Raw genomic sequence first — 23,521 nt, forward strand, 5'->3', positions numbered from 1 at the left:
TCGACTGAGTCGAATCTCTCGTTTTATTTTTGACAACACTAAATAATAAATGCGAAAGCGACGCACAGCTAAGTTTAAAGAACTTATTCTGTGGGTTGCATTATTTTTGCGTGTATAGATATAATTCAATGGTAATCCCTCGGTCGGTTGAGAGAGAAACAAATCAGTGGCGCCCGAAACATGCGTGCCCCCACCGTACTGAGTGTTAATCACTCTCATTTCACGCACACACTCGAAGCACTCACTTATTCAATTGAATATAGCGTCGTTCGCTTCTTGCGCGTATCGCTTTCTCATTCTCGTTCAACTAGAACGGTCGGCCGACTGGGAAAATTTTAGTCGCACTCGCAGTCTGTTTCGGTGTGTGTTCTCAGTACGACGTTCGATTGCGTTTGTTCCGTTCCAGTCGTGTTCGTTGTGTCTCGGTCGTTTCGGTATAGTGTTTCTGCTGCAGTAGTTTTTTTTTTTTAAATTATTACGGTGCGTGTAGTTTTCAACCTAATTAGCTGCCCGAAACTTGTGTTTTACATTTTGCACGTTCTATTGCTATGATTTTTACCAGTGAACTGTGTCCCCCCATCGCAAAAGCGCTCTTTCGCCGAAAGGATTTATCAGCATAAAGTTTCAGCAAATTCGTCGGCCATTCGCACATACACACTCGCATTCGGGTTTCTTTTTCGGTGTCGATTATTGTGCTCGCCCTTGCTCTCCCATGCTCATATATACGGACCGGTGCGGTGTGTGGAAGTGAGAAGCCGATGGTGATTAATCGGTCGGGGGAGAGATTGTGATTAGAAGTCGTAAAAAATCTTTTCGTTAAAATTTTTACATGCGGAACAACCACCCATCCACCCACTTCTCGGTAAGGGTAGTTTTGGGTGGCCAATGGTGGATGCTGGTGCGAGTAGTCGGGAAGTGGCTGGTGGAAAATGAATGAAAATGCTTGCTACGGTGGTTTGGGGGAGAAAGAGATCGTGACCAAACGAGTTCCTTATGATGAGATTTTCCTTTCGTCGTTAGTTCGACAACGGGGTGTTTGTGAGAGCGTGATTCAGCCATCGGCCACTGTAGTGGTAAGAATCGAGTTGCGGGTGTACTACAGGTTGAGCTCGATAGTTTGACCGGTTTTAGTTTTTTGTGTTTTAAACGTAAATGACAGAATTTTTCATTTACGTTTAAGACACAAACCCAAAACTGGTTAATTAATAAAAAAATACAATAATTCTTCGCTCAAAATAGGTTCCGCTTTTCAATAGTAATATTTTGTTCTGATAAATTATAATAATATCTAGTAAAATATAAAAAAAAAAGTTTTTTGAAACTGTCAGCTTTACTTGACAGCGGTTGAAGTCACAAGGATTAGCTTTTTCAACAGCTCATCCCAGTGTATATCTACAGAATCACAGAAGGACTACGAGTTAACCCAACGATGCAGCCTAAAATCTAAAAAATTGACTACGTTCTAATAGATGGATAAGTTTTAGACACCAGGAACATTTACTGTCACTATGCGACTCGGCCACATTATCATCATGTGATCAAAAATATCGCTGGATAGACGATACGTGACGAGTATCAATGCTAAATCTTAGTATCGAATACCTATGCGATGACCATGCTGCCGAAGAATACGCGTTGTATCTGGGGGAAACCAAGGAATATATCGATCGTGAACCGACAAATGGGCGAATTTAACAAATGTACACAAACAGAGATTTGATTAATATCTGAAAGAGGAGTAAAAATACTTTATAAAAAATATAAAAACTCATTTATAAATATTTCACATTTCATGAAAATCAATAAAAAACAAAACGGCGGATCCGACTTTCAATTGTAAACAAAAAGCCAGGCGGGTTACGCCTCTGCATTTCTAAGGTAGTTTATACAGGCGAAATTGACAGCATCATTGCTTACAAGGTCCGTAAACAGAATCGCCCTAAACAAAAACCAAGTGCTTGTTACGCCCAGGGGGAATAACAAATTTTCCCCTCCAGCGAGCACGGCGAAAGCCACATTTGATTTTTGTTTTTTGGCGACACTGCAGGGCGAAATTGAGAGTCGTCAAAACAAGAGGGCGACTCAAAAATGGCCTAATCAACATTTCATAACAACACTCGGCGAAATAATCTGTTTTCAATTTTATCAACGAAAACGTTATTATATAAAACATTTTAGTTATGCTTCCGAAAACTAGTATTGTTTCAAAGTGTTTCAATACATTTGAAGGCGCAGTATGCAAACACTGTTAAAATACGATTTAATTTTCTGAACCGAATTTTCAAAGCTATTTTTCTCGATTCGATATCATTGCGACTTCGGCCCTTTGGTCGATTCATGATCGATATGTATCTGGACTCTGGAGGTAGCGCTAACACTTCGGAAGAGTAGCCTGGCGCGGTTACTTACGGTTTAAGGATGACTGGAAGAACGTACAATTCGTCCTGTTGCGATCACAGAGAATAGAGGTCTATCTCGAGCGTAAATGTTGCGTAAAATTTTAAACTCAGGAGCATCTACGGGAAGATTGGATGGAACCGGCAGTTTTTATTATTGAACTACGAATAAAATATTCGCGATCCAGAAGGTTTAACAGAAATTTCGCGAACAAACATTGCGCGTTTATCAATTTCAACCCAGACGATATAATTAGGTTTCTGTAGAATACCCAGGATAAACTGAGGCAACTGATCAAATTGATAATGGATAAAGTGATGTGCTACGTCCGCAAATTAGAGCCAGTTGAATTATTTCGTAATTTCGGAGAATCGGAGGATACGGAAAGGTTATGACCTCGCGTGTATTGGTTTGGAAGGTGTGATTAATATGAGTAGCTTGAAGGAGAAACCTACATTTCCCATCGTGAGCCTCATCGACGGAATCCGGGTATTATTACAGGAAATCTTACTTACTATGGATTCAGGAAAAGCTTTTGGTCGAACAATTTTTAACAACTACACGAAATCAATCGTCTACTTGAGGCTTATAAGATCGATTGATGTTTTCGAATGAAAGGTATTGCGAACCATTTATGACGAGATGTAGGTGTAAATACATCCTGATCGAAATAACACAAAGCAAATGGCAAATTTAAAAATAATTTAAAAAATAATGGTATTTTCCTGGTGGTTCAACATACGACGAGCTACCCTGCCATAGCCAGAAGAGCCTAAACGTTGGTTTGCTTTTGTTTAATAATTGTCGAACACCTCGCTCTGACTCCTATATCCTACACTATCGTTGTTAGCCACCGCCCGCACAAATAATCCTCGAGTGTTCCTCTACCCGGAACTGCTAATTACCGGCAAATAATCCTCCGATCCAGCGCGCCCGGCAGCTATTTTCGCGAATTCGGAGGAAATTTGCTGCTTCAGGCCAACGGCGAAAAACCGGTCCGCACCGAATACGCCGATGGGTAGAATAGGTTCGACACGACCAACGACTGGTTTTGCGAGCTTATTACTAGTGCTATTATTACTATTCCCTCATATTTTGCACATACATATTTAATGGGGTGTTTCCCGAAGCGCGCTCGCTCCCCTCGCATACGAGGTCGAAACCGTGCACGATGCTGGGCTGCTGTTTGTTAGCCCCCATGATGTGGGACTATCACCTTTTAAACTTTTATTTATTATTTTTTTGCTCAGTTTCGCATTTTCATACATGGTTCGTCGTAGCAACCGACAGACCAGGCAGTCCAGGCAGCGCAGTACCGGTGGTGGTACCTCAAGCCGAGCTGGTTTCTCCGGCCGTCATCGTCAGTGGTGTTTTCTTTTCACGCGCTCGTTCCAATATGTAAATTCATCCCATCTCCGATGCTTCAGACACAGGAATCAAAACCTGGGGCGCTCGGTAGTGTACTACATATTGGCTTGGCAGTGCGCTGTGCCTGCAGGCTATGGCAATCCGGTCGTGACTGTGCTGGTGTCCACGATGACTTCGAGCGGCAGCACTAACACTCCCACACCCGCGCGCGCGTGTGTTTTCCGTCCGACGCCGCCGGTAGCAGGAACGGAGTTTCAAATGGGGGATTTTTTTCCCGTGGTTCAAAAAAGTTTAAATCTGCAGAACATTTTTTTATAAGTTGACTGCAAAAATGCAAACAAGTCCTTGTTTAGCACAATCCATAGTTTCAAGATGTAGGTTAAAAAGATGCAAAGATCTAAAGATATGGTATTCCAGGTATTCAATGATCCAAGATGCAAAAAAACCAATTTAATTCAAGTAACGAAAGATCCAAAGTTGACCAAAAATGGTAAACTCCACTCAAACATCGGTAACCACCCGTCCCCAGTAGCTCTGCATTAAATCACAGTCGAGGTTCATTGAGATTCCCTGAAAAATGTGTGGTCACGTCTTCCTTCGGAAGGGAAGTAAACACGTTGGTCCCGGTCCATGTGTTGATGGGCCCATATCTAGGGTCTAGATGATGGTGTTACAACTCTGTCGTCGATAATAAAAGCGGACTCAAAAACCCAAAAATACTAATATTCAATGCTCTGAAGATTAAAAATGTCAATCCGTTGAGATTCAAAAATCAAAATCTCTCAAAATTCAAAAGCTTTAAAAGATCCAAAGATCTAAATATTCATAGATACCAAATTTTGAATCCTCACTGAAGAAATGTAATGAATCAGCGATTCGAGGCTTCAAAAATTCGAAGATCCCCGAATCTAAAGATCTAAGAAATCAAGCATCCGTAGATTCGCAGATTCAACGCATCATAGATCCAAATGGTCCAAATCCAAAGATCCAAAAATCCAACATTTTTAAACCGGTTTCCGCGTTAGAACGAAAGCAATGTACTACAGTGGAGACCCGATTTTATCAGCTTTTTGACTCAATTTTATCAGCATCATATGAAAATTGATAGTTGGTACTTTGATGGTCTCTAGCAGACGAACCAAGTTGAATTCGAGTAAATCGTTTCTTGGGCATATATTTCTTATTTTAGAGATCCGAAAAATGCAAGAATAAAAATATTCTTTTTTTAATTTTGCGCTGTCAGACCCCTTTAAGGGGAACTTAAAGGAAATAATCAGATAAGGTTGCAAGGATATATCTAAGGAACAAAGAAGAATATTTTAAGAGCTTCGGTTTATTAGAAAAACAGAAAAATATGTGTCCCGATTTTATCAATGTCTCTGTTTTATTAGCTTAAAATTCGCCAAGGGGCTGATAAAAACGGGTCGTTACTGCACTTAAAAAAATCATTGTGAAATCATTCATTCATTCTTAAATAATTTGGATGCTTCTAAAAAGAACAATTTCGTTTAATTATTTTTGATTTGATTTTCCTTAATGTTCCGTCTGATTACAGAACTGCCACATAAGGATCTGTTCTTGTTATGGACATATTGTGGCCTGAAAATGTATGACGCTTCATTTTTGGTGCAGGCTCAGATTAAAATTTATTGGTCGCTTTCTCGCGACCCGAACACGGTAGGAAAAACCTTGAATGAAATTTCGACAAGTTACGAACGTAACGGGCTTCACCTTTCCGTATTTCGACATAATGCTTGCAATGAACATGTCGCTAGTACCCGATGACAGAACATGTAGTTGTGTTGCAGTTAAGCAAAATAAAGTTTCCTTCCCCGCTTAAACTGTTGAATGTTATCACCATGGAATTTCGTATATAAAGCTCAAAAGCTTTCTTGATATCCAAAAACACTGATGCCATCTGCTTTTTGCTAGAATGAGCCGTTTGAATTTCTGTTGAGAGTAACGCTAGGCAATCGATCGCCCCGTTGCCTTTGCGAAAGCTAAACATATGTGACAGAGTGGGCCAGACAGCATTTCAATCGTACGATACGAGTTGTGGTCGGAGGCTGATTTTCCTAGTTTTTATTATGGCTGCTAGAGATGGGCCATTCATTCACGAACGGTTCAAACGAACTGGTTCGTCGAAGAAATTGAGTGAACAGTAGTTCTTTTTAGAACGATGGCTACTACCTTCCCTTGCCTCCAATCATAAGGGATACCCTCAGGAACATGTTGATTAAAATTAACTAGCGCCTTTTCGCAGAGTTAGGCTGATACTAGAGCTAGTTGAACATGAATCTGTCTAAAACTGGGGCGTTTCTGTTGCATGATAAGAAAGTAAGTTCGAACTCCACCATTACAAACGAGGATTTGTTCGCAGACAGATCTTGACAGAAGCTGCTTTAATGAGTTACGCTCTCGTTGGTGCTGTTTCGGTTAGGCGAACGTCGAGTTATGTCCCAAAGAGTGCTTATCGATGTTTCTCTCGTTAACCCGTCAACTACCTGACGCCAATAACTACCTTTTTTCAAGGTTTTCATAAAGCTTCTCCTTGTCTTTTCTACTTAACGTGGCTTCTTCTAGTTCTAGCTCTGGTTATTTACCGTCGGCCTGTTTCCGCTACGAGGCTAAACACCGACGCCAGAGAGCTGACGACTCCCACTATCTGGACTAGATATAGACCCATCAACTTGCTTCCCTTCCGAAGGAAGGCGTGACCTCAGATTTTTCTCACCTCTGAAAAATCTCAACGACCTCGACTGGAAATGAACCCAGACCAACTGGGGTGAGTGGTGGTCACGCGTCACCCAACCATTGGCGCCGTCACTTGACGTGACGTTCTCCCTGAAACTGTTGGGTGTTCCATCGCCCTAGAAGGTTTTATACGCGGAGGACATCATGTCATACCAGTCGTTGGCTTTTAACCGCAAGCAATTGAAATCACGATAGGCAGATGGTCGCTATCGAGAGGTTCGCCGATTATCCTTCACATGCAATACAACTGTAGCGACTTTGAGCATAGTGATAGATATAAAGCAATTGCGCGTGGTGATGGTTTCGTAATTCGTGTAATTTCTCCCGTGTTTGAAATGATCATGTTAAAATTCTCCCAAAGATCTGTGGTTAATAATGATATTTTCTCATTGTAAATGCAAATGCATCACATCTCAAACTTTTTAATCAGTTGTAAAGGACTTTTCAGGAGACTACTTCTGCAACTCAACTGTAGAACAGTGTTCGATTCGTATTCGATGGCTTAGCGATCAAAGGATATGATCACTGCAAGTATCATTTAGCGGCTAACTGCTTCGAAAATGTTTTCTCTATAGGGAGAAGCCGTATCAAGAGGATTTTAAGAGGATCAGAGACATTGAAAGCTGTGAAAAATAATTCTATGAGGTCATGAAATTCCATCAGTCCTGCAATAGACTGAGCATTTGTTTAACAAAATAGGACACTTGAGATGTCTGGTGTCCCTGAAAGTACTGAGTAGTCCTTATTGGAATTCAAATTTGCAAGTCCGGTAGCACGAGTCAAGAAAACATAGGGATTTTCGGAAAAAAAATCGTGGGTAGTCCTAAGCATTTTTGCATAAGCGCACTTCGAACGTTTCTTAAGGAATCGCTTAAATTTATCACTGCGCTACTTGTACGCATGGCACGTTAGAAGATCGGATCATAGTTAAGATGTGAGGACTCGGTGAAGGTCACCCGAAACGTCAGTACTTGCAGTCCAAAATTTTCTTAAAGTCCAAAATTGTTTTCGGTCTAAAATCTTCTCCAGTTGAAGCAAGGGATCCTTGAGGCAGCCAAATAAGCGAACGAAAAGTCCATAATACGCTCATGCTGTTTGAAATGGGTTCAACACAAAACACGATCCTCATTGTCTTATAAAAACCCGATTTTGGTGTATTCATGGGTTATTGTGACCATTTTATGGTTTATTGATTATTGTGAAACTACTTTGAATCATATTTATAACCTTTTCAAGGGGCTGTAATGTTTTGATCCTATGAGAATTTGCTAGGGAACCACGTATTTCTACATGTTTTCGCACGTCAAACCCCGGCTCGATAGCTACTCCGTCTATTTCAACTGGCCGATAAGGTACGTGGACACGATTTGCCTGTTCGAGGCAGTTCACGAAAACTTTTACTTTGTTTGATCGCGCCTTTGTTATCTGAGTAACAGCCGAATAATGCTTAGCCGAGTCCCGTGAGCTTTCCAGTATATTAATCGATTTTGATTTGGTCCGAAAGTCAACCACCCAAGACCAAGTCTAGTGTGGCGGGTATTGTTGGATGCGATTAATCATTTGTTCGCTTCGGGAAAGATGGGATTTTCAAGAGTCTGAGCTTTTATTTTTTGGTTTTGTTGGCGATTCACACCAATTGTACACTAGGAGAAGCCGATACAAACCGCAAACAAAAGTTCACTTCGCTATTATTAAAACACGGTGCGTTACGGACTCAGACAGAAGGACGAAACAGAGCAATTTTTTTTAGTGTTTATTTGACACGGCTTAATTCGTTAGCGCCACTGTGCTGTTGGTTTTATACGTTTACAATATGATAAATTAAGTAGAATGACTCCTCAATTGCGTCGTATGGCTTTAGTGACGCTGTTTTTTACTGAATATTGCGATCTTCTTTATCGACGGTGACACTGTCTTATTCTCTCAACTGCGCTGGGAATCAATCATTCTGCCTTCTCTCGCTGGATAGTTCATATCAATTGCATCATCAGTACTGTTTTCTTGCTGTTCACAGCTGAATGTTCTTGTATGTTTCTTGTTCCTCTGAGTCTCTATCCGTCCCCTTCGGCTTTCGCTGTTTCATTGATGGTACTGGATGTTGGTTTGAAAACAATAGGTGCGGTCGTTGTTGAGTGAATAGTTTTTACTGCCAGATCCGTAAAAATTAGTTTTGCAGCCATTTGTGCAATATTTAAAACAAAACATTGAGATACGTAATGGAGTGTGATGAAACGGTAGACGTACCACTCAGTCTAGTCTTTCATCTTGCTCAGTTCAAAAACTGAAAATCGCTCCGCTGCTATAGCAGGGCACGCAATCAAATTTACCCAGGTGCCGCTTTGTCTATTTGCAAAAGCAAAATTGTATTCCTTCCACCAAAGCTACCTGACTTGGCACCGTGTACTAATGCTGGTTATATTAAACAGTACATGTCAAAATACGGAAATGTCGATGAAGACGGATTTACAACAGCTACCCATAAGCATAAGAAATAAACAAGAATATCCGACCGTGAGAACCATGAATGCCGTACCGATGGCGACATGTATGTGACCAAAACGCGAACGAAGACGGACCGAATGGCCCTCGAGTTGCGGTGGACAACGCAGCTAATGTTTCACTGCCGAGAAAGAGGAGCTCAACATGCAGCAGTGGTTTGCGTCCACATGAAAGCTGGTGAAAGCTACTTTTTATTGTTATTGTAAAAATCATAAAAGACCTACAGCTCGGTTATGCTAACGCATTGGGCCCGTGTCTAATGAACAAAAAAAAAATAAAGGTGTCGTTTTCGGTTCATCTGCATGAAATAGAAATGAAAGGATTGAGTTGATCGGACGCATTCTCACCACACACACCGTTAGGAACACCCGCGAGGTAGCTCTTCCAAGTATCAGCTGTGATGAAATCTTCATCTCCGTATCTTGACATGAACTTTTTAATCGCGATGCCTGAAGTGCGTGGAAACAAATCATGTAAGCGTACCTCTAAGATGTCGTTGGCCATATATACGGGAATTTTAACGTTGTTACTTTCGGTGATATGCTGCCTGTTGTTCCGAGAAACGTATGACTCTTTGGTTAACGTTCTTGAACATAATCAGCCCGCTATAATTGATTTGGTGCATTTGAAGGGCACCTCTGCCAAATTGACTTCCATCTGCATTGTTAGTAATTGTTCCACTTCCTGAATAGCTGCTCTTACGGGAAATTTCAAAAAGTCAAGCAGATTCAAAACAGATCGAGAGGGTAGAATCGACTGCTTCTCTGGTATCTCTTGCGGAACGATTTTTAACTTATGGTCAGGGCGAAATGAGAAGGTAGACTGAGCAAAGCTACTTGTTATTTGATCGAGCGTCCGGAGTGAACAGTGGTTACGGTATTTAATTAGCAAGGGACTGGAAGGTGAAGTATATTTTTCAATATTAAGAGCCGTAGAACTCAAGGAAGAGCAAGGAGTTGAAGGGAGAAAGTTTAGAAAAGCGTGGAAGGATCATATATACAAGCTTAGAGCTTATAGGCGACTTAACTTTTTGTCTGCTACCGTAGGAGTCAAGATCTTTTGGCATTAGAAATGCGAATCACCTGAGTAGAGCTTCCATCCCGGGAATTTATTTCCCGGGTATCCCGGGATTTTTGGATTTCCCGGGATTTTCGATTCCCGGGAAATTGTGTTTTCTCATTCCCGGGATTCGGGAATCCCGGGAAAAAGATTTTTAATTTATTCCAAAAGACTTAGGTTCTGCGAATGAAATTCTGTAGGAAATATCTTTACCGGCAAACATTTGGGGTGAGTAGTGAATGCAGATTGTGCTTTTTCAACTGATTTGCAGATCAATGGACTATATATCTTTAGGCTCATTGATATGTTTATTATTTTTTTTAGGTATATAGTCCATGCCATACTCAAAACACTGCTAAAGAATGTTGATTTTTTCATTCAAAAATGGAATAATTTGCCGGCCGTTGTACCGAAGCATTTCCTTACAGTAGAGTTAGTGATGCGCACGATATCTCTGCAACCGATGAGCCGATTGATCAGATTTTTTAACAGTTCTTTTTATAGTTTATTTTAATAGTTAGATCTTGAATGAAAGGGCTTACAATCAAATTAGTAATGGGAATTACGTTACTTTCTTATAAATCGATGTGTTTGTTTAAAAACTTGGGATGGTTTGTAGCTATATCATGCTTAACGCAAACGCTATTTAAAATAAGGAATGGTTCTAGAACGTCTGCAGAAATATTTGGTCGGTTCATCGAATGCATATTTCGTCTTATTTGTTATACCGTAACTGTAATATCTGTAAATTTTTGGATGTATGAAAAGAAATACATAACGTTGTATCTGCCCAATATCATGCACATCCAAACTCTTTGAATGTCGCTTTCAAGGATGCAGGCAGGATTTTTGAAGGGAAACGATCAAGCAATCCAGATACTTGCTCGTAAGGTTGGACAGAGAATGCGCAAAATTCGCAAACGAAAAAAGCAGTTTTTTTCCACACCGTATGTCAGATCTTCATAAAAACCAATCAGCAGTACTGTGACAACATTCTACATTGTAGAATGTTGTCACAGTACTGCTGATTGGTTTTTATGAAGATCTGACATACGGTGTGGAAAAAAACTGCTTTTTTCGTTTGCGAATTTTACCCTTTCTCTGTCCAACCTTAACAGGAAATCGATGGTAGTCTTCATTCATCGCTGCACAGTTCGTCCATTATCTGCTTGATTTTGATTCACACTTAATTCGAAATGATGCTAATCCTACTGTGACGGAAATGGATTCCATATATAACATTTTCTCATTTGATCGGATGTAACTGCACACTACCCTGAGGCAGCTCAATCTTTTCATTCAAACTTACCAAATAAGATGCTTTGCATGGAATTGATCACATTCCATCGTATCAGAACAACGAATTCCAATTTTGGACAGTAACTCTAGCAGCTGCGTTTAGTATATAGTCCCAATCGTAATCGTAATTACCAAAATTTAGGTTATGCATATAACCAAGAAAAAGTTGATGTTGCGTAAACTAATTAACGAGTTATCAAATTATTGAATGATGTGTAGGCGACCAAATTGCCATATTCTGACAACTACTTTAGGACAGATATACATGCAATCAAACGGGTTTGAAAACTTTTCAATTTATTCTTTTGTTTTCAAGAAAATCATTCACCTTTTTATTTTTCTTCTGTATTCCCGGGATCCCGGATTTCCCGGGAAATTTATGATTTATTTCCCGACTCCCGGAAAGCTGAAAACCGTCGGGAAATGGAAGCTCTACACCTGAGTCTACGGCATGTCCGGACAAGCGTAAAGTTCTTGGCTTGTAATTACATCCCGTACCGAAACGTAAAGTGATCTTCCTCAGGCACAAAGGGAATCTAATAACTGAGACCTGGCACACGTCCAGACAACATGCTCGATATCGTGATAACCATCACCACAAGTGCAGAGACTGTACGCCACAAGACGAAACCGCCAAAGATACACATTCAACCTGTAGTGATTTGGCATGGTAACATCTCGAACTACATTCATCCCCCTATATCAATGTTTCGTCGACACCTTTGGGATAAAAGATTGTATTCATCGAGTTCTCCATAGCTCCATGTTTTCCAACTTTCGATCGGATGAGAAATACGGATTTTTTCTTGACGAAAAATACAGAAAAAATCATTGAAGCAGATTGGCCTTTCATAGTTGTCACCTTCTGAGTCACTCATCTTAGCTAAAAAATCTGCCGTCATTACCCCGGATTTGTAAAGATTTTTCGGATAAAGTGCTCAAGTACTTTCGCATTTCCCCAGAAAATATGGGAAGCGCTTTGTAGCGTCCAAAGAATGGATACTCTCAACAGAGCTAACCCGATCTGAAACGATGACTACATAAATCGGGTTCGAGGATTAAGCTCGATAAACCTTTCGAAATTTCAATCCTCAATGAGTTTGAGATATCACATCGGATGTGCAACCGATTTTATGTTTCAAGGATCGATTTTTCAGTGGATGAACGCCCGCAGGCACGTTGTTATCAGGTCTCCTCGGTGGGCAGCCCACCAAGTCCCGGTTTATAAAAGAATACAGTTGGCATATCTGCTCCTAATGCCCAAAATGACAGCCACAGGTACCTTTGGAGTCGAACTAGACCTGAGATATTTAAACGTTAAAATCTGAGCACTAGTTTGACCCATCAATAGAAGTTGCAGTTGTGCTAGCGCTCCGTGGAAAATTCGATGCCCAGTTGAAGAGCCCAAGTAGAGAATATTGAGCATGGTATCTTGTAGTGGTTCTTGTAGATCGCCAGTTTTAGGTCTTATAAAAGAAACCTCTCCCTCATCCGCAAGTTGCCTTAGCTTACAGGAATAGACAAGACATTCGTCAATGTCACTCACGTGAAAATTGTAGAGTAGAGAGCTAAGACATGAGCCCAGACGACTCCCAGTAGAGACTGTGCGAAAAATGCTTGTGCCTTTTAGATAACAAATTCAGCAACAAGCTATTCAAAATTGCTAAAAAAAACCCATGCTGGCACAGTTTCTATGATAGAACATTTGTAGAAACTAAATCAAAAGTACGCCTAATATTGAAGAATTTGAAATCTTCTGCTCTTTGACAGCATAGGCTATCGGAATTTTTGTTCAAAGGCAATCGCTCGTCCCTGGGCCTTTGCGGAAACCAAATTGCGTATCGGACAGTAAACTTGCTTCGACCCAATTGGCCAAGCGAAACAAGTTCGTTTGCAGGAACAACTGCCGGATTGATAAAAGCATAACTAATCGGCCGTTATGAGTTGTGATCGGAGGTCGGTTTTCTTAGCCTTGCAATAGCTATCACTCTCACTTGCCTCCAGTTTTGAGGGACAATGTTACTCACAAGAAACTTGTTGATTAAATTCAATAAACGCTGTTTAAGCGAATCCAGGCGATTTTTTAGCAACTTGGATTTGATTCTGTTTCTTGTTGCATGACAACAGAGTCAGTGAGAATTCCATCATCGAAAACGACAGAACTGGGAGAGGTCTTCGGGACCGGCCCGGGTTCCGGACAGACTTTTTGGCAAAATCGTGGGATTATGTTTCACGTAATGCAAATGCAATTATTCTAAATTATTTATTTATAGGTGAAAAGTTTAGATTTTTACGGACGTAACTTTTGCAACCCTGTCGAACAGTAATCAAATCCGTGACCTCGTTCGATGAATTAGCCATCGAAGAATACGATCGCTGCAAGGAGGTGCTATTAAGTCGACAACTGCTGTCTAAAGCTGAAGCGTTATTGTTGCGTGACAAAAGAGCGAATAAGAATTTTACAATCGAAAACGGTGATTCGTCCGCGGTACCGCGAGAGGACGCGAAGCTGTAGAGCTGCTGGCCCGGCACGGAGTCCAGACAGACCTTTTTTGCAAAATAGATCAAAATCGATACTTTCGGGACGAAATTTTTGCAATCCGACTGTAGAACAATAACCATATCCGTGACCTCGTTCGATGGGTTAGCCATCGAACGAAACGATCGCTGCAAGGAGGGAATAATAGACGCAGTCAACTGCCTCAAGTATGGTCTCGCTATAGGGAGAAAAGTTATCAAAAAAAATTATTTTGTGCCATAAATATTGAAAGACATCAATATCACATCCACGACGTCAGAAAATTTCATCAGTCCAGCAATAGGTTAAATTTCTGGAATGTTAGCGAAGTTGATTTTTTTATGTTTTTGAAAGCGCTGGGAACCCCTTGTTTGATATCAAATATGCAAGACCTGGAGATATTTGCTTCGGCTTAGTGGCAGCACTTCCTCGATCTGTTATATTTAGTGGCCACTCAAGGGTAACCTTTTGGTCCTTATAGGGAATATTCTTTCTTTTCCTACAACTTCTAGGCACAGTAAAAGACGTCCTCGAAAGGGAATTGTTAGAGTCGCACTCTTTTTAGCTCTGATGGAAGAGAGCATAAGAGTTTGTTACAGACGGTGGCGCAGCTCACTTTAGCGTTTCCGCATAAGAGTTCTTAGAGCGTCCCTCTACAAGAACCATAAGCATGATTCCAGGCACATTACGGTTTCTAGTACCGACCTTTTTAAGTGAGAACCGGTTCTCCGGTACTGTATCACTCAGTGCCGGTAAAATACCGCTACTGGAATGTTCCTGCAAAAAAAACCAGAGCTAATCTCGCTCAGAGTCGAAACAAAACAAAATACTCTGTTATAACTATCAATAAAGCAATCAATCGATTTCTACTACTTTGTTGTATATCCACCGCACAATCAGTACAGTATCGTTCCTCCGGTTGAGGAGTGAAATCAGAAAACCACAGAAGTGAAACGTGTCATACTACTACGGGAATTATCATTACGATTGACTTTAAATAAATTCGTATTAGACCAACAACGCTGCTTGCTTAGGATTGTAAAATCACAACCATTTGTAACTTGATATTTTTCAAAACAAATAAGACATGCGATGAAAAATGGTCAATACACGTAACGTGTCTTGGTAACGACCTAAACACGATAAATCGCCTAACCCTTTGATAGTCGCGACATGTTTTGAAAAACTACCATTTGCATAGCAACATAATTAAGAAACTATTCTTCTGAACATATGAAGGTCGATCCTAATCCTAATTTTATAAATTTCAAGAGCCCCAATCAAATTATTCAGAACTCGAGAAGTCTAGCTTATCGTGTCTTGCTTGACTTGCCCAAAAATTCGAACCAGATCTTTCCTTATGGTCGGGTTACACGTTTTCCGATTCAGCTGTATATACTGGAAAGTTCTACGCTTCTTAATAATCCGAACCCAAGATAGTAGCAATTGTTCATTAGTCACGGTTCGCCAACAAAGAAATCGAAACGTCCACCTAGACCAGTGCACTGAGTTCACTATTTCACCATCTTCGCGCGAGAGTTCGCGATTCAACCTCAACCACTATCGGTCTATTTGTCATTTCAACGATGAGAAACATTCGCCGTTTGGTGTTTTGTTTGCCTGGAACCATCAATGGGAACACCGTTATAAACCGAGCATTTGAATCGCGAACCCTCATCCGACCAAACGTTTATGAACAGTTGAACAGCAACGACAACAACAACAACAGCGGCTTCGCCGCCAAGAAGAAAAACACTGACTGGTTCGCTTTCGGGGCCGGTCTTTTGCTATCGTTGCTGTGCGGCACTGGGAGTGCGAGGGAGTGTGACCGCACATGCTAGAGTAAGCGAGAGAGGGACAGAGAGAGAGAGCGTATGACAGGGTTCGGGGGACACAGCACAGGTATACACAGACACAACACCATCGGTGCGCATACGATAATAATGTGTATATTGCTATAAAGCAGGTTCCAAAGCGGAGATAGCATAGACTAGCGACTAACGACGACGAGAAGCTAGGCGAAGTTTTCACTGCAATCACTTTGGGTGCGTTTTTTGAACCCTCGCACGAAACCGCAACCAGAAGCATATTTGACATCGTTTTTTTTTTGGAAGTTTGGAATGTCTACTGGTTGTGAATCGGTTGCTCGGTAATCTCGACTGAGGAGAACTCTTTCATCTGTCGCCTCGTAACGATTTCGGTGCTGTGTTTACTGCGGTAGTCGGGTAGTACATGAACATCACTAGAAAGTGCAAGTTGTCAAAAATATGTGCGTTTGTGAACTTGTGCGGCTATTTATAAAATCTGATTAGACATTACGACAGTCGACAGCCCCGAGGTGGGATACAGTTTTTCTCTAGATTGGAGATTGTGAAACCACCAGCAAGCGAGTGTAGAAAACGGCGAAACTTAAAGAAGAAACCGAGGTTGATATTATTCTTTTTTCTTGTTTTTTCATCATTCCCTTTATCTTTCCGTGTGTGCGTTTTAGTCCGTGTATACTTCACGGTCGGAGTGTTCGAAAAAGTGAATTGTTCGTTGAGAAAAAGAAAAATAAATATCGTGCATACGAATAAGCGAAATCGCATCGGTTTTGTGCGATTAATGATCGGCAGCAAATAGCGAGTGATAAGAAGAGCAGAAAAAACACGTGCAGGAAGAAAACGTAAAAGGGAAAAGTGCATACAACAAGTACCACACCATCACCAAACCAAACCGCGGACCAGCTAGTGGAAGCAGAAATCCAATAAAATATCGGCGTGATTTGGGGAAGCTGCGAGAAAGCGAGTTGAAGTGTGCTTTCCTACACTCGCGCCGTGGTGAGTGGTATATGTGTGCCTGCTGCTGCTAACCGGAGGCAGTGTGGGGTCGTCGGTGGAATTCTTGGCATAAGGATTTCTGCCTGTTCGACCGGCCGGTCGTCTGTCTGTGTCTCTGACTGCCTGTCTGCCTGCCGGCTTGCCTGAACCGTCTCGGCTGGTGCTGATCCTATCCTAACATCGTCTGGTGGGGCAAAAGTGTCCGTGCAACATACGGCAGCATGGAAGCGGTGGCCAAGCACGATTTTAATGCCACGGCCGACGATGAGCTGAGTTTCCGGAAGAACCAGGTTTTAAAGGTGAGTGTTATGCTTCTGGTTCTGTTTTTTGTTTATATTTTTTTATATTCAGATATTTTTGCGTTAGCTTGACAGCGACAATTTCTTTGTTTTACATTTAAAGCTTTCTAAAACTATAGGATAACGATTTGGAATTATTGCTCTAATTTCCATTTATAAATAAATGGTAGAATTTCTTCTCCCTTTTAAAAAGATTTCTGAAGCAAGAGCATATTTAGTTCGCTTAATGAAGAATTGCGCTTTCTTCAATGAAGTCTAAAATATCGAATATTCGTATGCTTCAATAAAGTCCTCATACATGTTATAATACAGCTATCATATCATGATGTTAAGAAAAAGAACGGAAATCAAAACATCGACATTCTACGAAGTGAATTTTACCTTACCTTAGAATTTTTTGCATTTTTCTATACAAAGTCGACTCTAGTCAAATTAAATGACGCCAGAAGAAACAGGTATCTCCTCCTTGAAAATCTATAATTTTAATTTTAAGATTGAGGTCTACTATCTGGAACATTATCTAAAAATCTGACGAGTTTTACACTGCATGGAACAATGATTGTACTTATTTCAATCAGTTTTTATGCGCGTAACCTTTAGGGTCGCAATTTTCGTTTCAGTCTGCTAAATCGTCAGCATTCCAGGGTAGAGTCGGCTAGCCTGGTTGACTAAAATAACACTACTGATGATCTTTTTAAGCTACCTAGTGTACTCAGTTATAAATCGAGGAAATTGCGTTTCGACTTCATCTTCTCTGAATCTGTCACTGGACTAAGGCGATTGACGCTAGTTTAATATTAGAAACAAGACTTAAGATCGCGCCTAAGCTCAGGTCATTCAAAAACTCACGCGAATATGTAAGCGGCTACACGGTTATGAAAATGAATTCAAGCCCGCAAAGTTATAAACAAGCTAGTATACGCGACATAAAAACGCCCACGCAACCCAAGCAACATATTTTGTAGTAAAAGAATATTAACAACTAATAATGGAACCATATCACATGTAATATCCTAGCCGGGGTGAACATGATCTCAACTGTTTCATCACCAAAACAGCCCCAAGGCGGAGTCTATTTGTAACATGTATGGCAAATCAATTTTGTGCCGCCTAGTTTCAAATCGAGTTCAATTATGTTTGGAAAATTTTCGGTGTTGAAATAATGCGATGTGATTTTGGCAAGATAATTTGGAATATTTGAAAGCAAATATTTTGCTCTTCTATACTTAAATTTCACCGGCGCATTTAGATTTACTGTGAATTTTTCAATTTTACGTTTACATTTTCAGTGCGCCCTCAAATAAAATCAGAAATGGATGAAAATATGACAATAAGATATAGCGCTCCAGGCAGATGAAGCAGTTTTCGATTGCGCCTACCAATATGCAATTCGAATATGGTGCAAAAATTTATGAAAGTATCATGGCCGCCTTCTCGTTGTGGCTGATTCGTTGACAGAAGAAAGACAACGAATACAAATGCATCGATAACGCCATCTCGTTGTTGCAAATTGGTTTTGTTATAGTGTCGACAAGTATTTTCCAAGTTTGCAAGTATTATGTTCTTTATATGATACTAAGGGGCCGTACACAAATGACGGAGCTTTTTTCGGCGTTTTTCGACCCCTCCCTCCCCCCTCATAGCATTTTGTCACAAGACTCTAACCCCCACCTTGTAAATAACGTAGCATTTCTGACAACCCCCCCCCCCGCCTCCTTTTTAACGCGACCCTGGAATAAAAAAAATAAATATGTTTTACAATTCTTTTAAATACATTTACATTTTAATAGCAAATTGCGAACAAAATAAGCCCATTTCATGACAAATATCGCGTTAATATTTTGTTTCGAGTTTTATATGTCATGGAACATGAACAAAAGATCTCGCGGTTCACGATCCTGCAGCTGCCCATGATTCTAAGAAGCATACATTCAACAAAATTACTAAATTTTGTTTGGTTGAATCCGAAGAGAAAACTTAATTCAGCTAACAAACTAAGTCTACTAGTTAGCAGGAATAGCTAACTAATGTAGCAAGTTAAATCTGCATACACGCAAACTTATCACATTAAAAATTTAATGAAAACTAATTTATGTTAAATTTATTTTTCTTGGGAATGGACGAACATCAAATTGGAGTAAGCGCACGCAAATTCGGTTTGAGCTGGAAAATTTTGTGTGGCTTGAAGGAAAGCTAAGATTCGAAGTCGAAGGTAAAGGTAAAGGCCGAAAGAGGAAACCATTTTCCGAAATATGTCGCAGAGCCAAAATAAAAAGATTAGGAAAGTTGCGCGATAAGTATTCCACGGAAGAACTTGGTTTAGCGTCAGCCGTCAACGCTAATTCTACTGGTTTCCGTTTAGTTGGCAGACAAATCGAACGATTGTCGAAAAGTCCCGTCAGATCTACCGTAGAGAATTTAGGATCTATGGCTGTCCCGATTGCAGAAGCGTTTACTGCGGAGGAGGCACTTAGATTTATTTGTGAAAATGATTTTTCTAAGGCGCAGTACCAAAACATACGCAGCTCAGTTATGCAGAAGGGATTGGACATTTATCCCGCGTATAATAAAATAGTAGAAGAAAAGAAACTATGCTATCCGATCGGTATGTACTATTCTCAAAGATTCGTCCCTGAATCAACAATTTTTTTCAGGAATTTCTGTTCAGCCTTCTTGTGCGTATGTTCCCCTTCAAGCTCTTGTTAACCATACCGTGGAACGACTCATCTCGTTTCTGAATATTGGAGTTCTACCACTGCATCCTGAGGATAATACGTTTGTTATCTTTAAGTGGGGCTGCGATGGAAGCAGCAACCATTCCCGGTAGGCAACATTATTTTTCTTCTAAACTTTGACTGACAGTCTCTTTTCCACTTGAACATAGATACAAGCAAATGTGCGTTGACGAAGATGAAAATGGAGAACTATTCGAGTATAACGATTCGCATATATTTGCTCTATCTATAGTACCTTTACGTGTAGTTAGTCGCCGGAAAGATGAGTCAAGAGATTGCATTCTTTGGAATAATGATTTTCCATCTTCAGTATCCCTGTGCCGACCAGTAAAATTAATTTTCAAGAAGGAAAATCCTGAACTAACAAAGGATGAAGTTGCCGCGATGAACAAGCAAATCGATGAATTAGTCCCGACTATAGTAAATGTTAATATGCGCAAGATTCCGATTAGTTCAAGCTTCATATTTTCCATGGTTGATACGAAGGTAGTGAATGACGTAACAGGCACACCGTCTCAAGCGTGTTATATATGCAAACGCTCCGGAAAGCGATTGAATGATCCTTTACTGGAAGCCAGCGATCCACCGGATAGTTTATATGTTTTTTCACCTTTACATGCATTAATACGAGCAATGGAGTTACTATTGAATATTGCTTACCGTTTAGCTCTAGCAAAACCGCGTTGGCGCGTAGGCAAAAATACCAGCGAGCTTAAGGAACGACAAATAAAAATTCGACAAGCGTTACGTGACCGTTCAGGTCTTCGTATTAGCGAACCTTTGCCAGGTGGCGGAAATTCTAACGATGGTAACACAGCTCGAAAATTTTTCAGAAACCGAGATGTCGTTGCAGAAGAAACCGGGTTGGACGAAATGTTGCTAGAACGTATGTATGTGCTATTAACAATCATCAACAGCAAATTGGGAATTAACGCGGATGCTTACCGGAGTTACGCCGAAGATACACGATTGCTTTATGTACGCCTGTATGGTTGGTACGCTCTCTCACCAACCGTGCATAAACTCCTGGTCCATGGAGGAAGCATTATTCAACATAACATGCTGCCAGTAGGTATGTGCAGTGAAGAAGTTCAAGAAACCAGGAATAAAAGTATTCGCTGATTCCGAGAATTCCACGCACGCAAATTCGATCGACTCGTCAATCTTGATGACGTTTTCAAGAGACTTCTTGTTTCATCAGATCCTATAATTTCTCTTAAATGTAAACGTCGAATTCAACGAGCACCGCTGGATATACCTGAAAATGCAATGCATCTACTTTTGAATTAATTGGCATTGAATAAATTCTCCTTATATAAATCATAAATTGTTGTCATAGCCAAATTATTTTTAATGAACACATTCTGTATTGTTGATATGTAAGCAAAACAGAAAAGGAAATACAAAGGCTTTAGGCAATTTCTTTTATGTCGCTATGCGATAAAATTTAAAACTTTGGTTAGTAAATTTAAAATTACATGCTTAAAAAAAATAATATTTTCCAATTTTTGCTCAAATATACTTAAAAGTATGTTCTTTTCTATGGTTCAATCCGAACTTACTTTTATTTGCCCCAATCAGAGATAATGACATTTGAAAAAGGGCTATTTATGAGCGAAAAGTTTCCATAACTTTTGAAAGTATAAAGTTAGACTTTCAGAGTGATGAAAAAACGTGGATTGAAGTTTTCTAAAAGCTGTTCAAAGGTTGTTTTAACAAAATATAAAATTTCTTTCGAACATTAACAAGTTTCAATTTTACATTTGGATTACTACTTGTAATGAACTTAAGCAGTTCATCTGTCTTTTTACCAGCAATAAGCAAATTCGCCAACTCTCTTCGACTAATATCCATATTTACTAGTTTTATTTAAAACGAATAAAATCAGAAACCTTTTTTGACAGTCGTTTCACTTATGCAAAGCTTGCTGCGATGAGAGAATGATATTTGAAAGTGGCTTTTTTCATAATACAACGATATGTGTGTAAATGCTTTAATGCGTTGAACCTGCAAAACTACAAACTTTAAATCTAAATTGCAAATTTTAAAAAAATATCGTATTCGCCAATTTTTGCTCAAATATACTAATAAGTATGGTCTTTCATGTGGTGGAAACAGAATTCAATTTTAGGTGCCCGCATCAGCGATATTGAGCCTTGAAATAGGCTATTTTTTTAACGAAAAGTGTCCATAACTTTTTAAAGAAAAAAGTTAGACCTTCGGTGTCTTGGAGAAAAATACTCGGCTTGAAGTTTTCAATAAGCTGTTCAAAGGTTGTGTTAACAAAAAGTAAAAGATACGAAAGTTATACTAAAAAAACGTTTTTTTCAGGAACACCCTAATCTTTTTTTTTAAATTTCTTGTATAACAAAAACTAAAAGAGATAGAGCTTTAATATGTTCAACAAATTTATTCAAAATAAGTTACTTTACAACTTTGTGGAAGACTGTGGAGCTCTATCTTTCATCAGTAAAAAGTTTATTTTCGTATTTTAGATAAATTAGAACCACCCTAATAACTATTCCAATAAAAAGAAGCATCTTCTAAAGTACACAAATTCATCCTAAGACATGATACGGCTAAATTATACAGGTTTGTCAGAAAGTAAAAATTCCTCCTAAATTAGCGATCTGGACCACTGTGCAATGGGTTTTAATTCCCGTAAAAAAATCTTAATGCTACGTCGCGCAACTTCTGATCCTACCCTCCCCCTCGTCACACTTCGTCACAAATTTACTATACCCCCCTAACCCCCAAAATGCTACGTCATTTATGCATGGCCCCTAATTGCAAACAAACGCTGACAGCTGCTTTCCACTATAGTGTTGAGTTACTTTCAACTAACAGTTATCAAACATAATAAGCTCCACCTACTAACTATCGCTTAGAGTCAGTGTTGTTAAAAGGAAAATAATTCTTTTAGTCAACAAAACTACTTTTTACGGTTCGATTAGCAGCAACAAACTTGTTTGTGGTCTATTAGCAACAATCCATGGTCTGAAAAATGCATTGATACTTTCCTACAACTGATATTCAACCAAATAGGTTAAAAAATTTCTTAGACTTGTTACACATGTTGCTTGGGAATTAAACGCGTTAATGTAGAAACGCTCGTGCCCTTCGCGATATTATCAATCTGGTCTCCCATGCGATCAAGTGAATAGTGACGAATTTCGCGCCAACTCGAACAAATGTTGGCAGCACCCTCTCAGATTTTAATCATGATCATTCTGTACATGAGAACTTTGTCACCAAAAGCCACTTTGCATACTTTGTTTTTCCAAAAATGATCTAGACAGTCTTTTGAAAAGGGTCAAACTTTTATTACTATTTTTTTCAAATGGCAAATCCTACAAAAAATGTTGTGGGATTGATTTTCACAAAGTTAGTCAGATTTTTGAATAAAAATATTGAAAAAAAATCATTATCGACTCCTACACTGAAAAAAATTCGGTTTAAAAAATTTAAAGTCGATTTACAAAAAAATCTTTGATTTGGATGAAATTTTGTTCCAAAATAGGTAATTATGTTCCCTACCTACCGTCAAAAATTCAAGTTGGGCACTTTCAAAGAACAAAGTTATTTGAAAAAAACAATTTCCTTGTCCAAACTGATTTTTTTTTTGTTTAGTACATTTTTATCGAAAACTAAATCAATGAAAGTCATAATCATCTCAGAATCCAATTTTCCAACTGTTAGTTGCCTGATACGTGCAAAAAGTATTAATAACGAATTTGGTATAGCATCTCGAACTGGACTGAAACGAGGCCGAAG

General features: G+C 39.6%; 1 protein-coding gene across 3 annotated transcripts in view; it reads left to right on the plus strand.

Annotated features, from left to right (window-relative positions):
- The first annotated feature begins 345 nt into the window (after positions 1-345).
- LOC131694129 (growth factor receptor-bound protein 2) overlaps positions 346-23,521 on the plus strand; it is a 114,391-nt gene continuing 91,215 nt past the window's right edge. Inside the window, exons 1-2 of one of the 3 annotated variants that reach the window (XM_058982571.1) lie at positions 346-480; positions 16,386-17,012. In XM_058982571.1, the coding sequence (XP_058838554.1) occupies positions 16,935-17,012 (78 nt within the window). In that variant the 5' untranslated portion in view covers positions 346-480; positions 16,386-16,934. Of the gene's footprint in view, positions 481-15,860; positions 17,013-23,521 lie in introns of all 3 variants that reach the window. The other 2 variants (XM_058982570.1, XM_058982572.1) reach the window with 2 other exon arrangements.

Source organism: Topomyia yanbarensis, chromosome 3 (genome assembly GCF_030247195.1).
Source record: "Topomyia yanbarensis strain Yona2022 chromosome 3, ASM3024719v1, whole genome shotgun sequence".
NCBI lineage: Eukaryota > Metazoa > Arthropoda > Insecta > Diptera > Culicidae > Topomyia > Topomyia yanbarensis.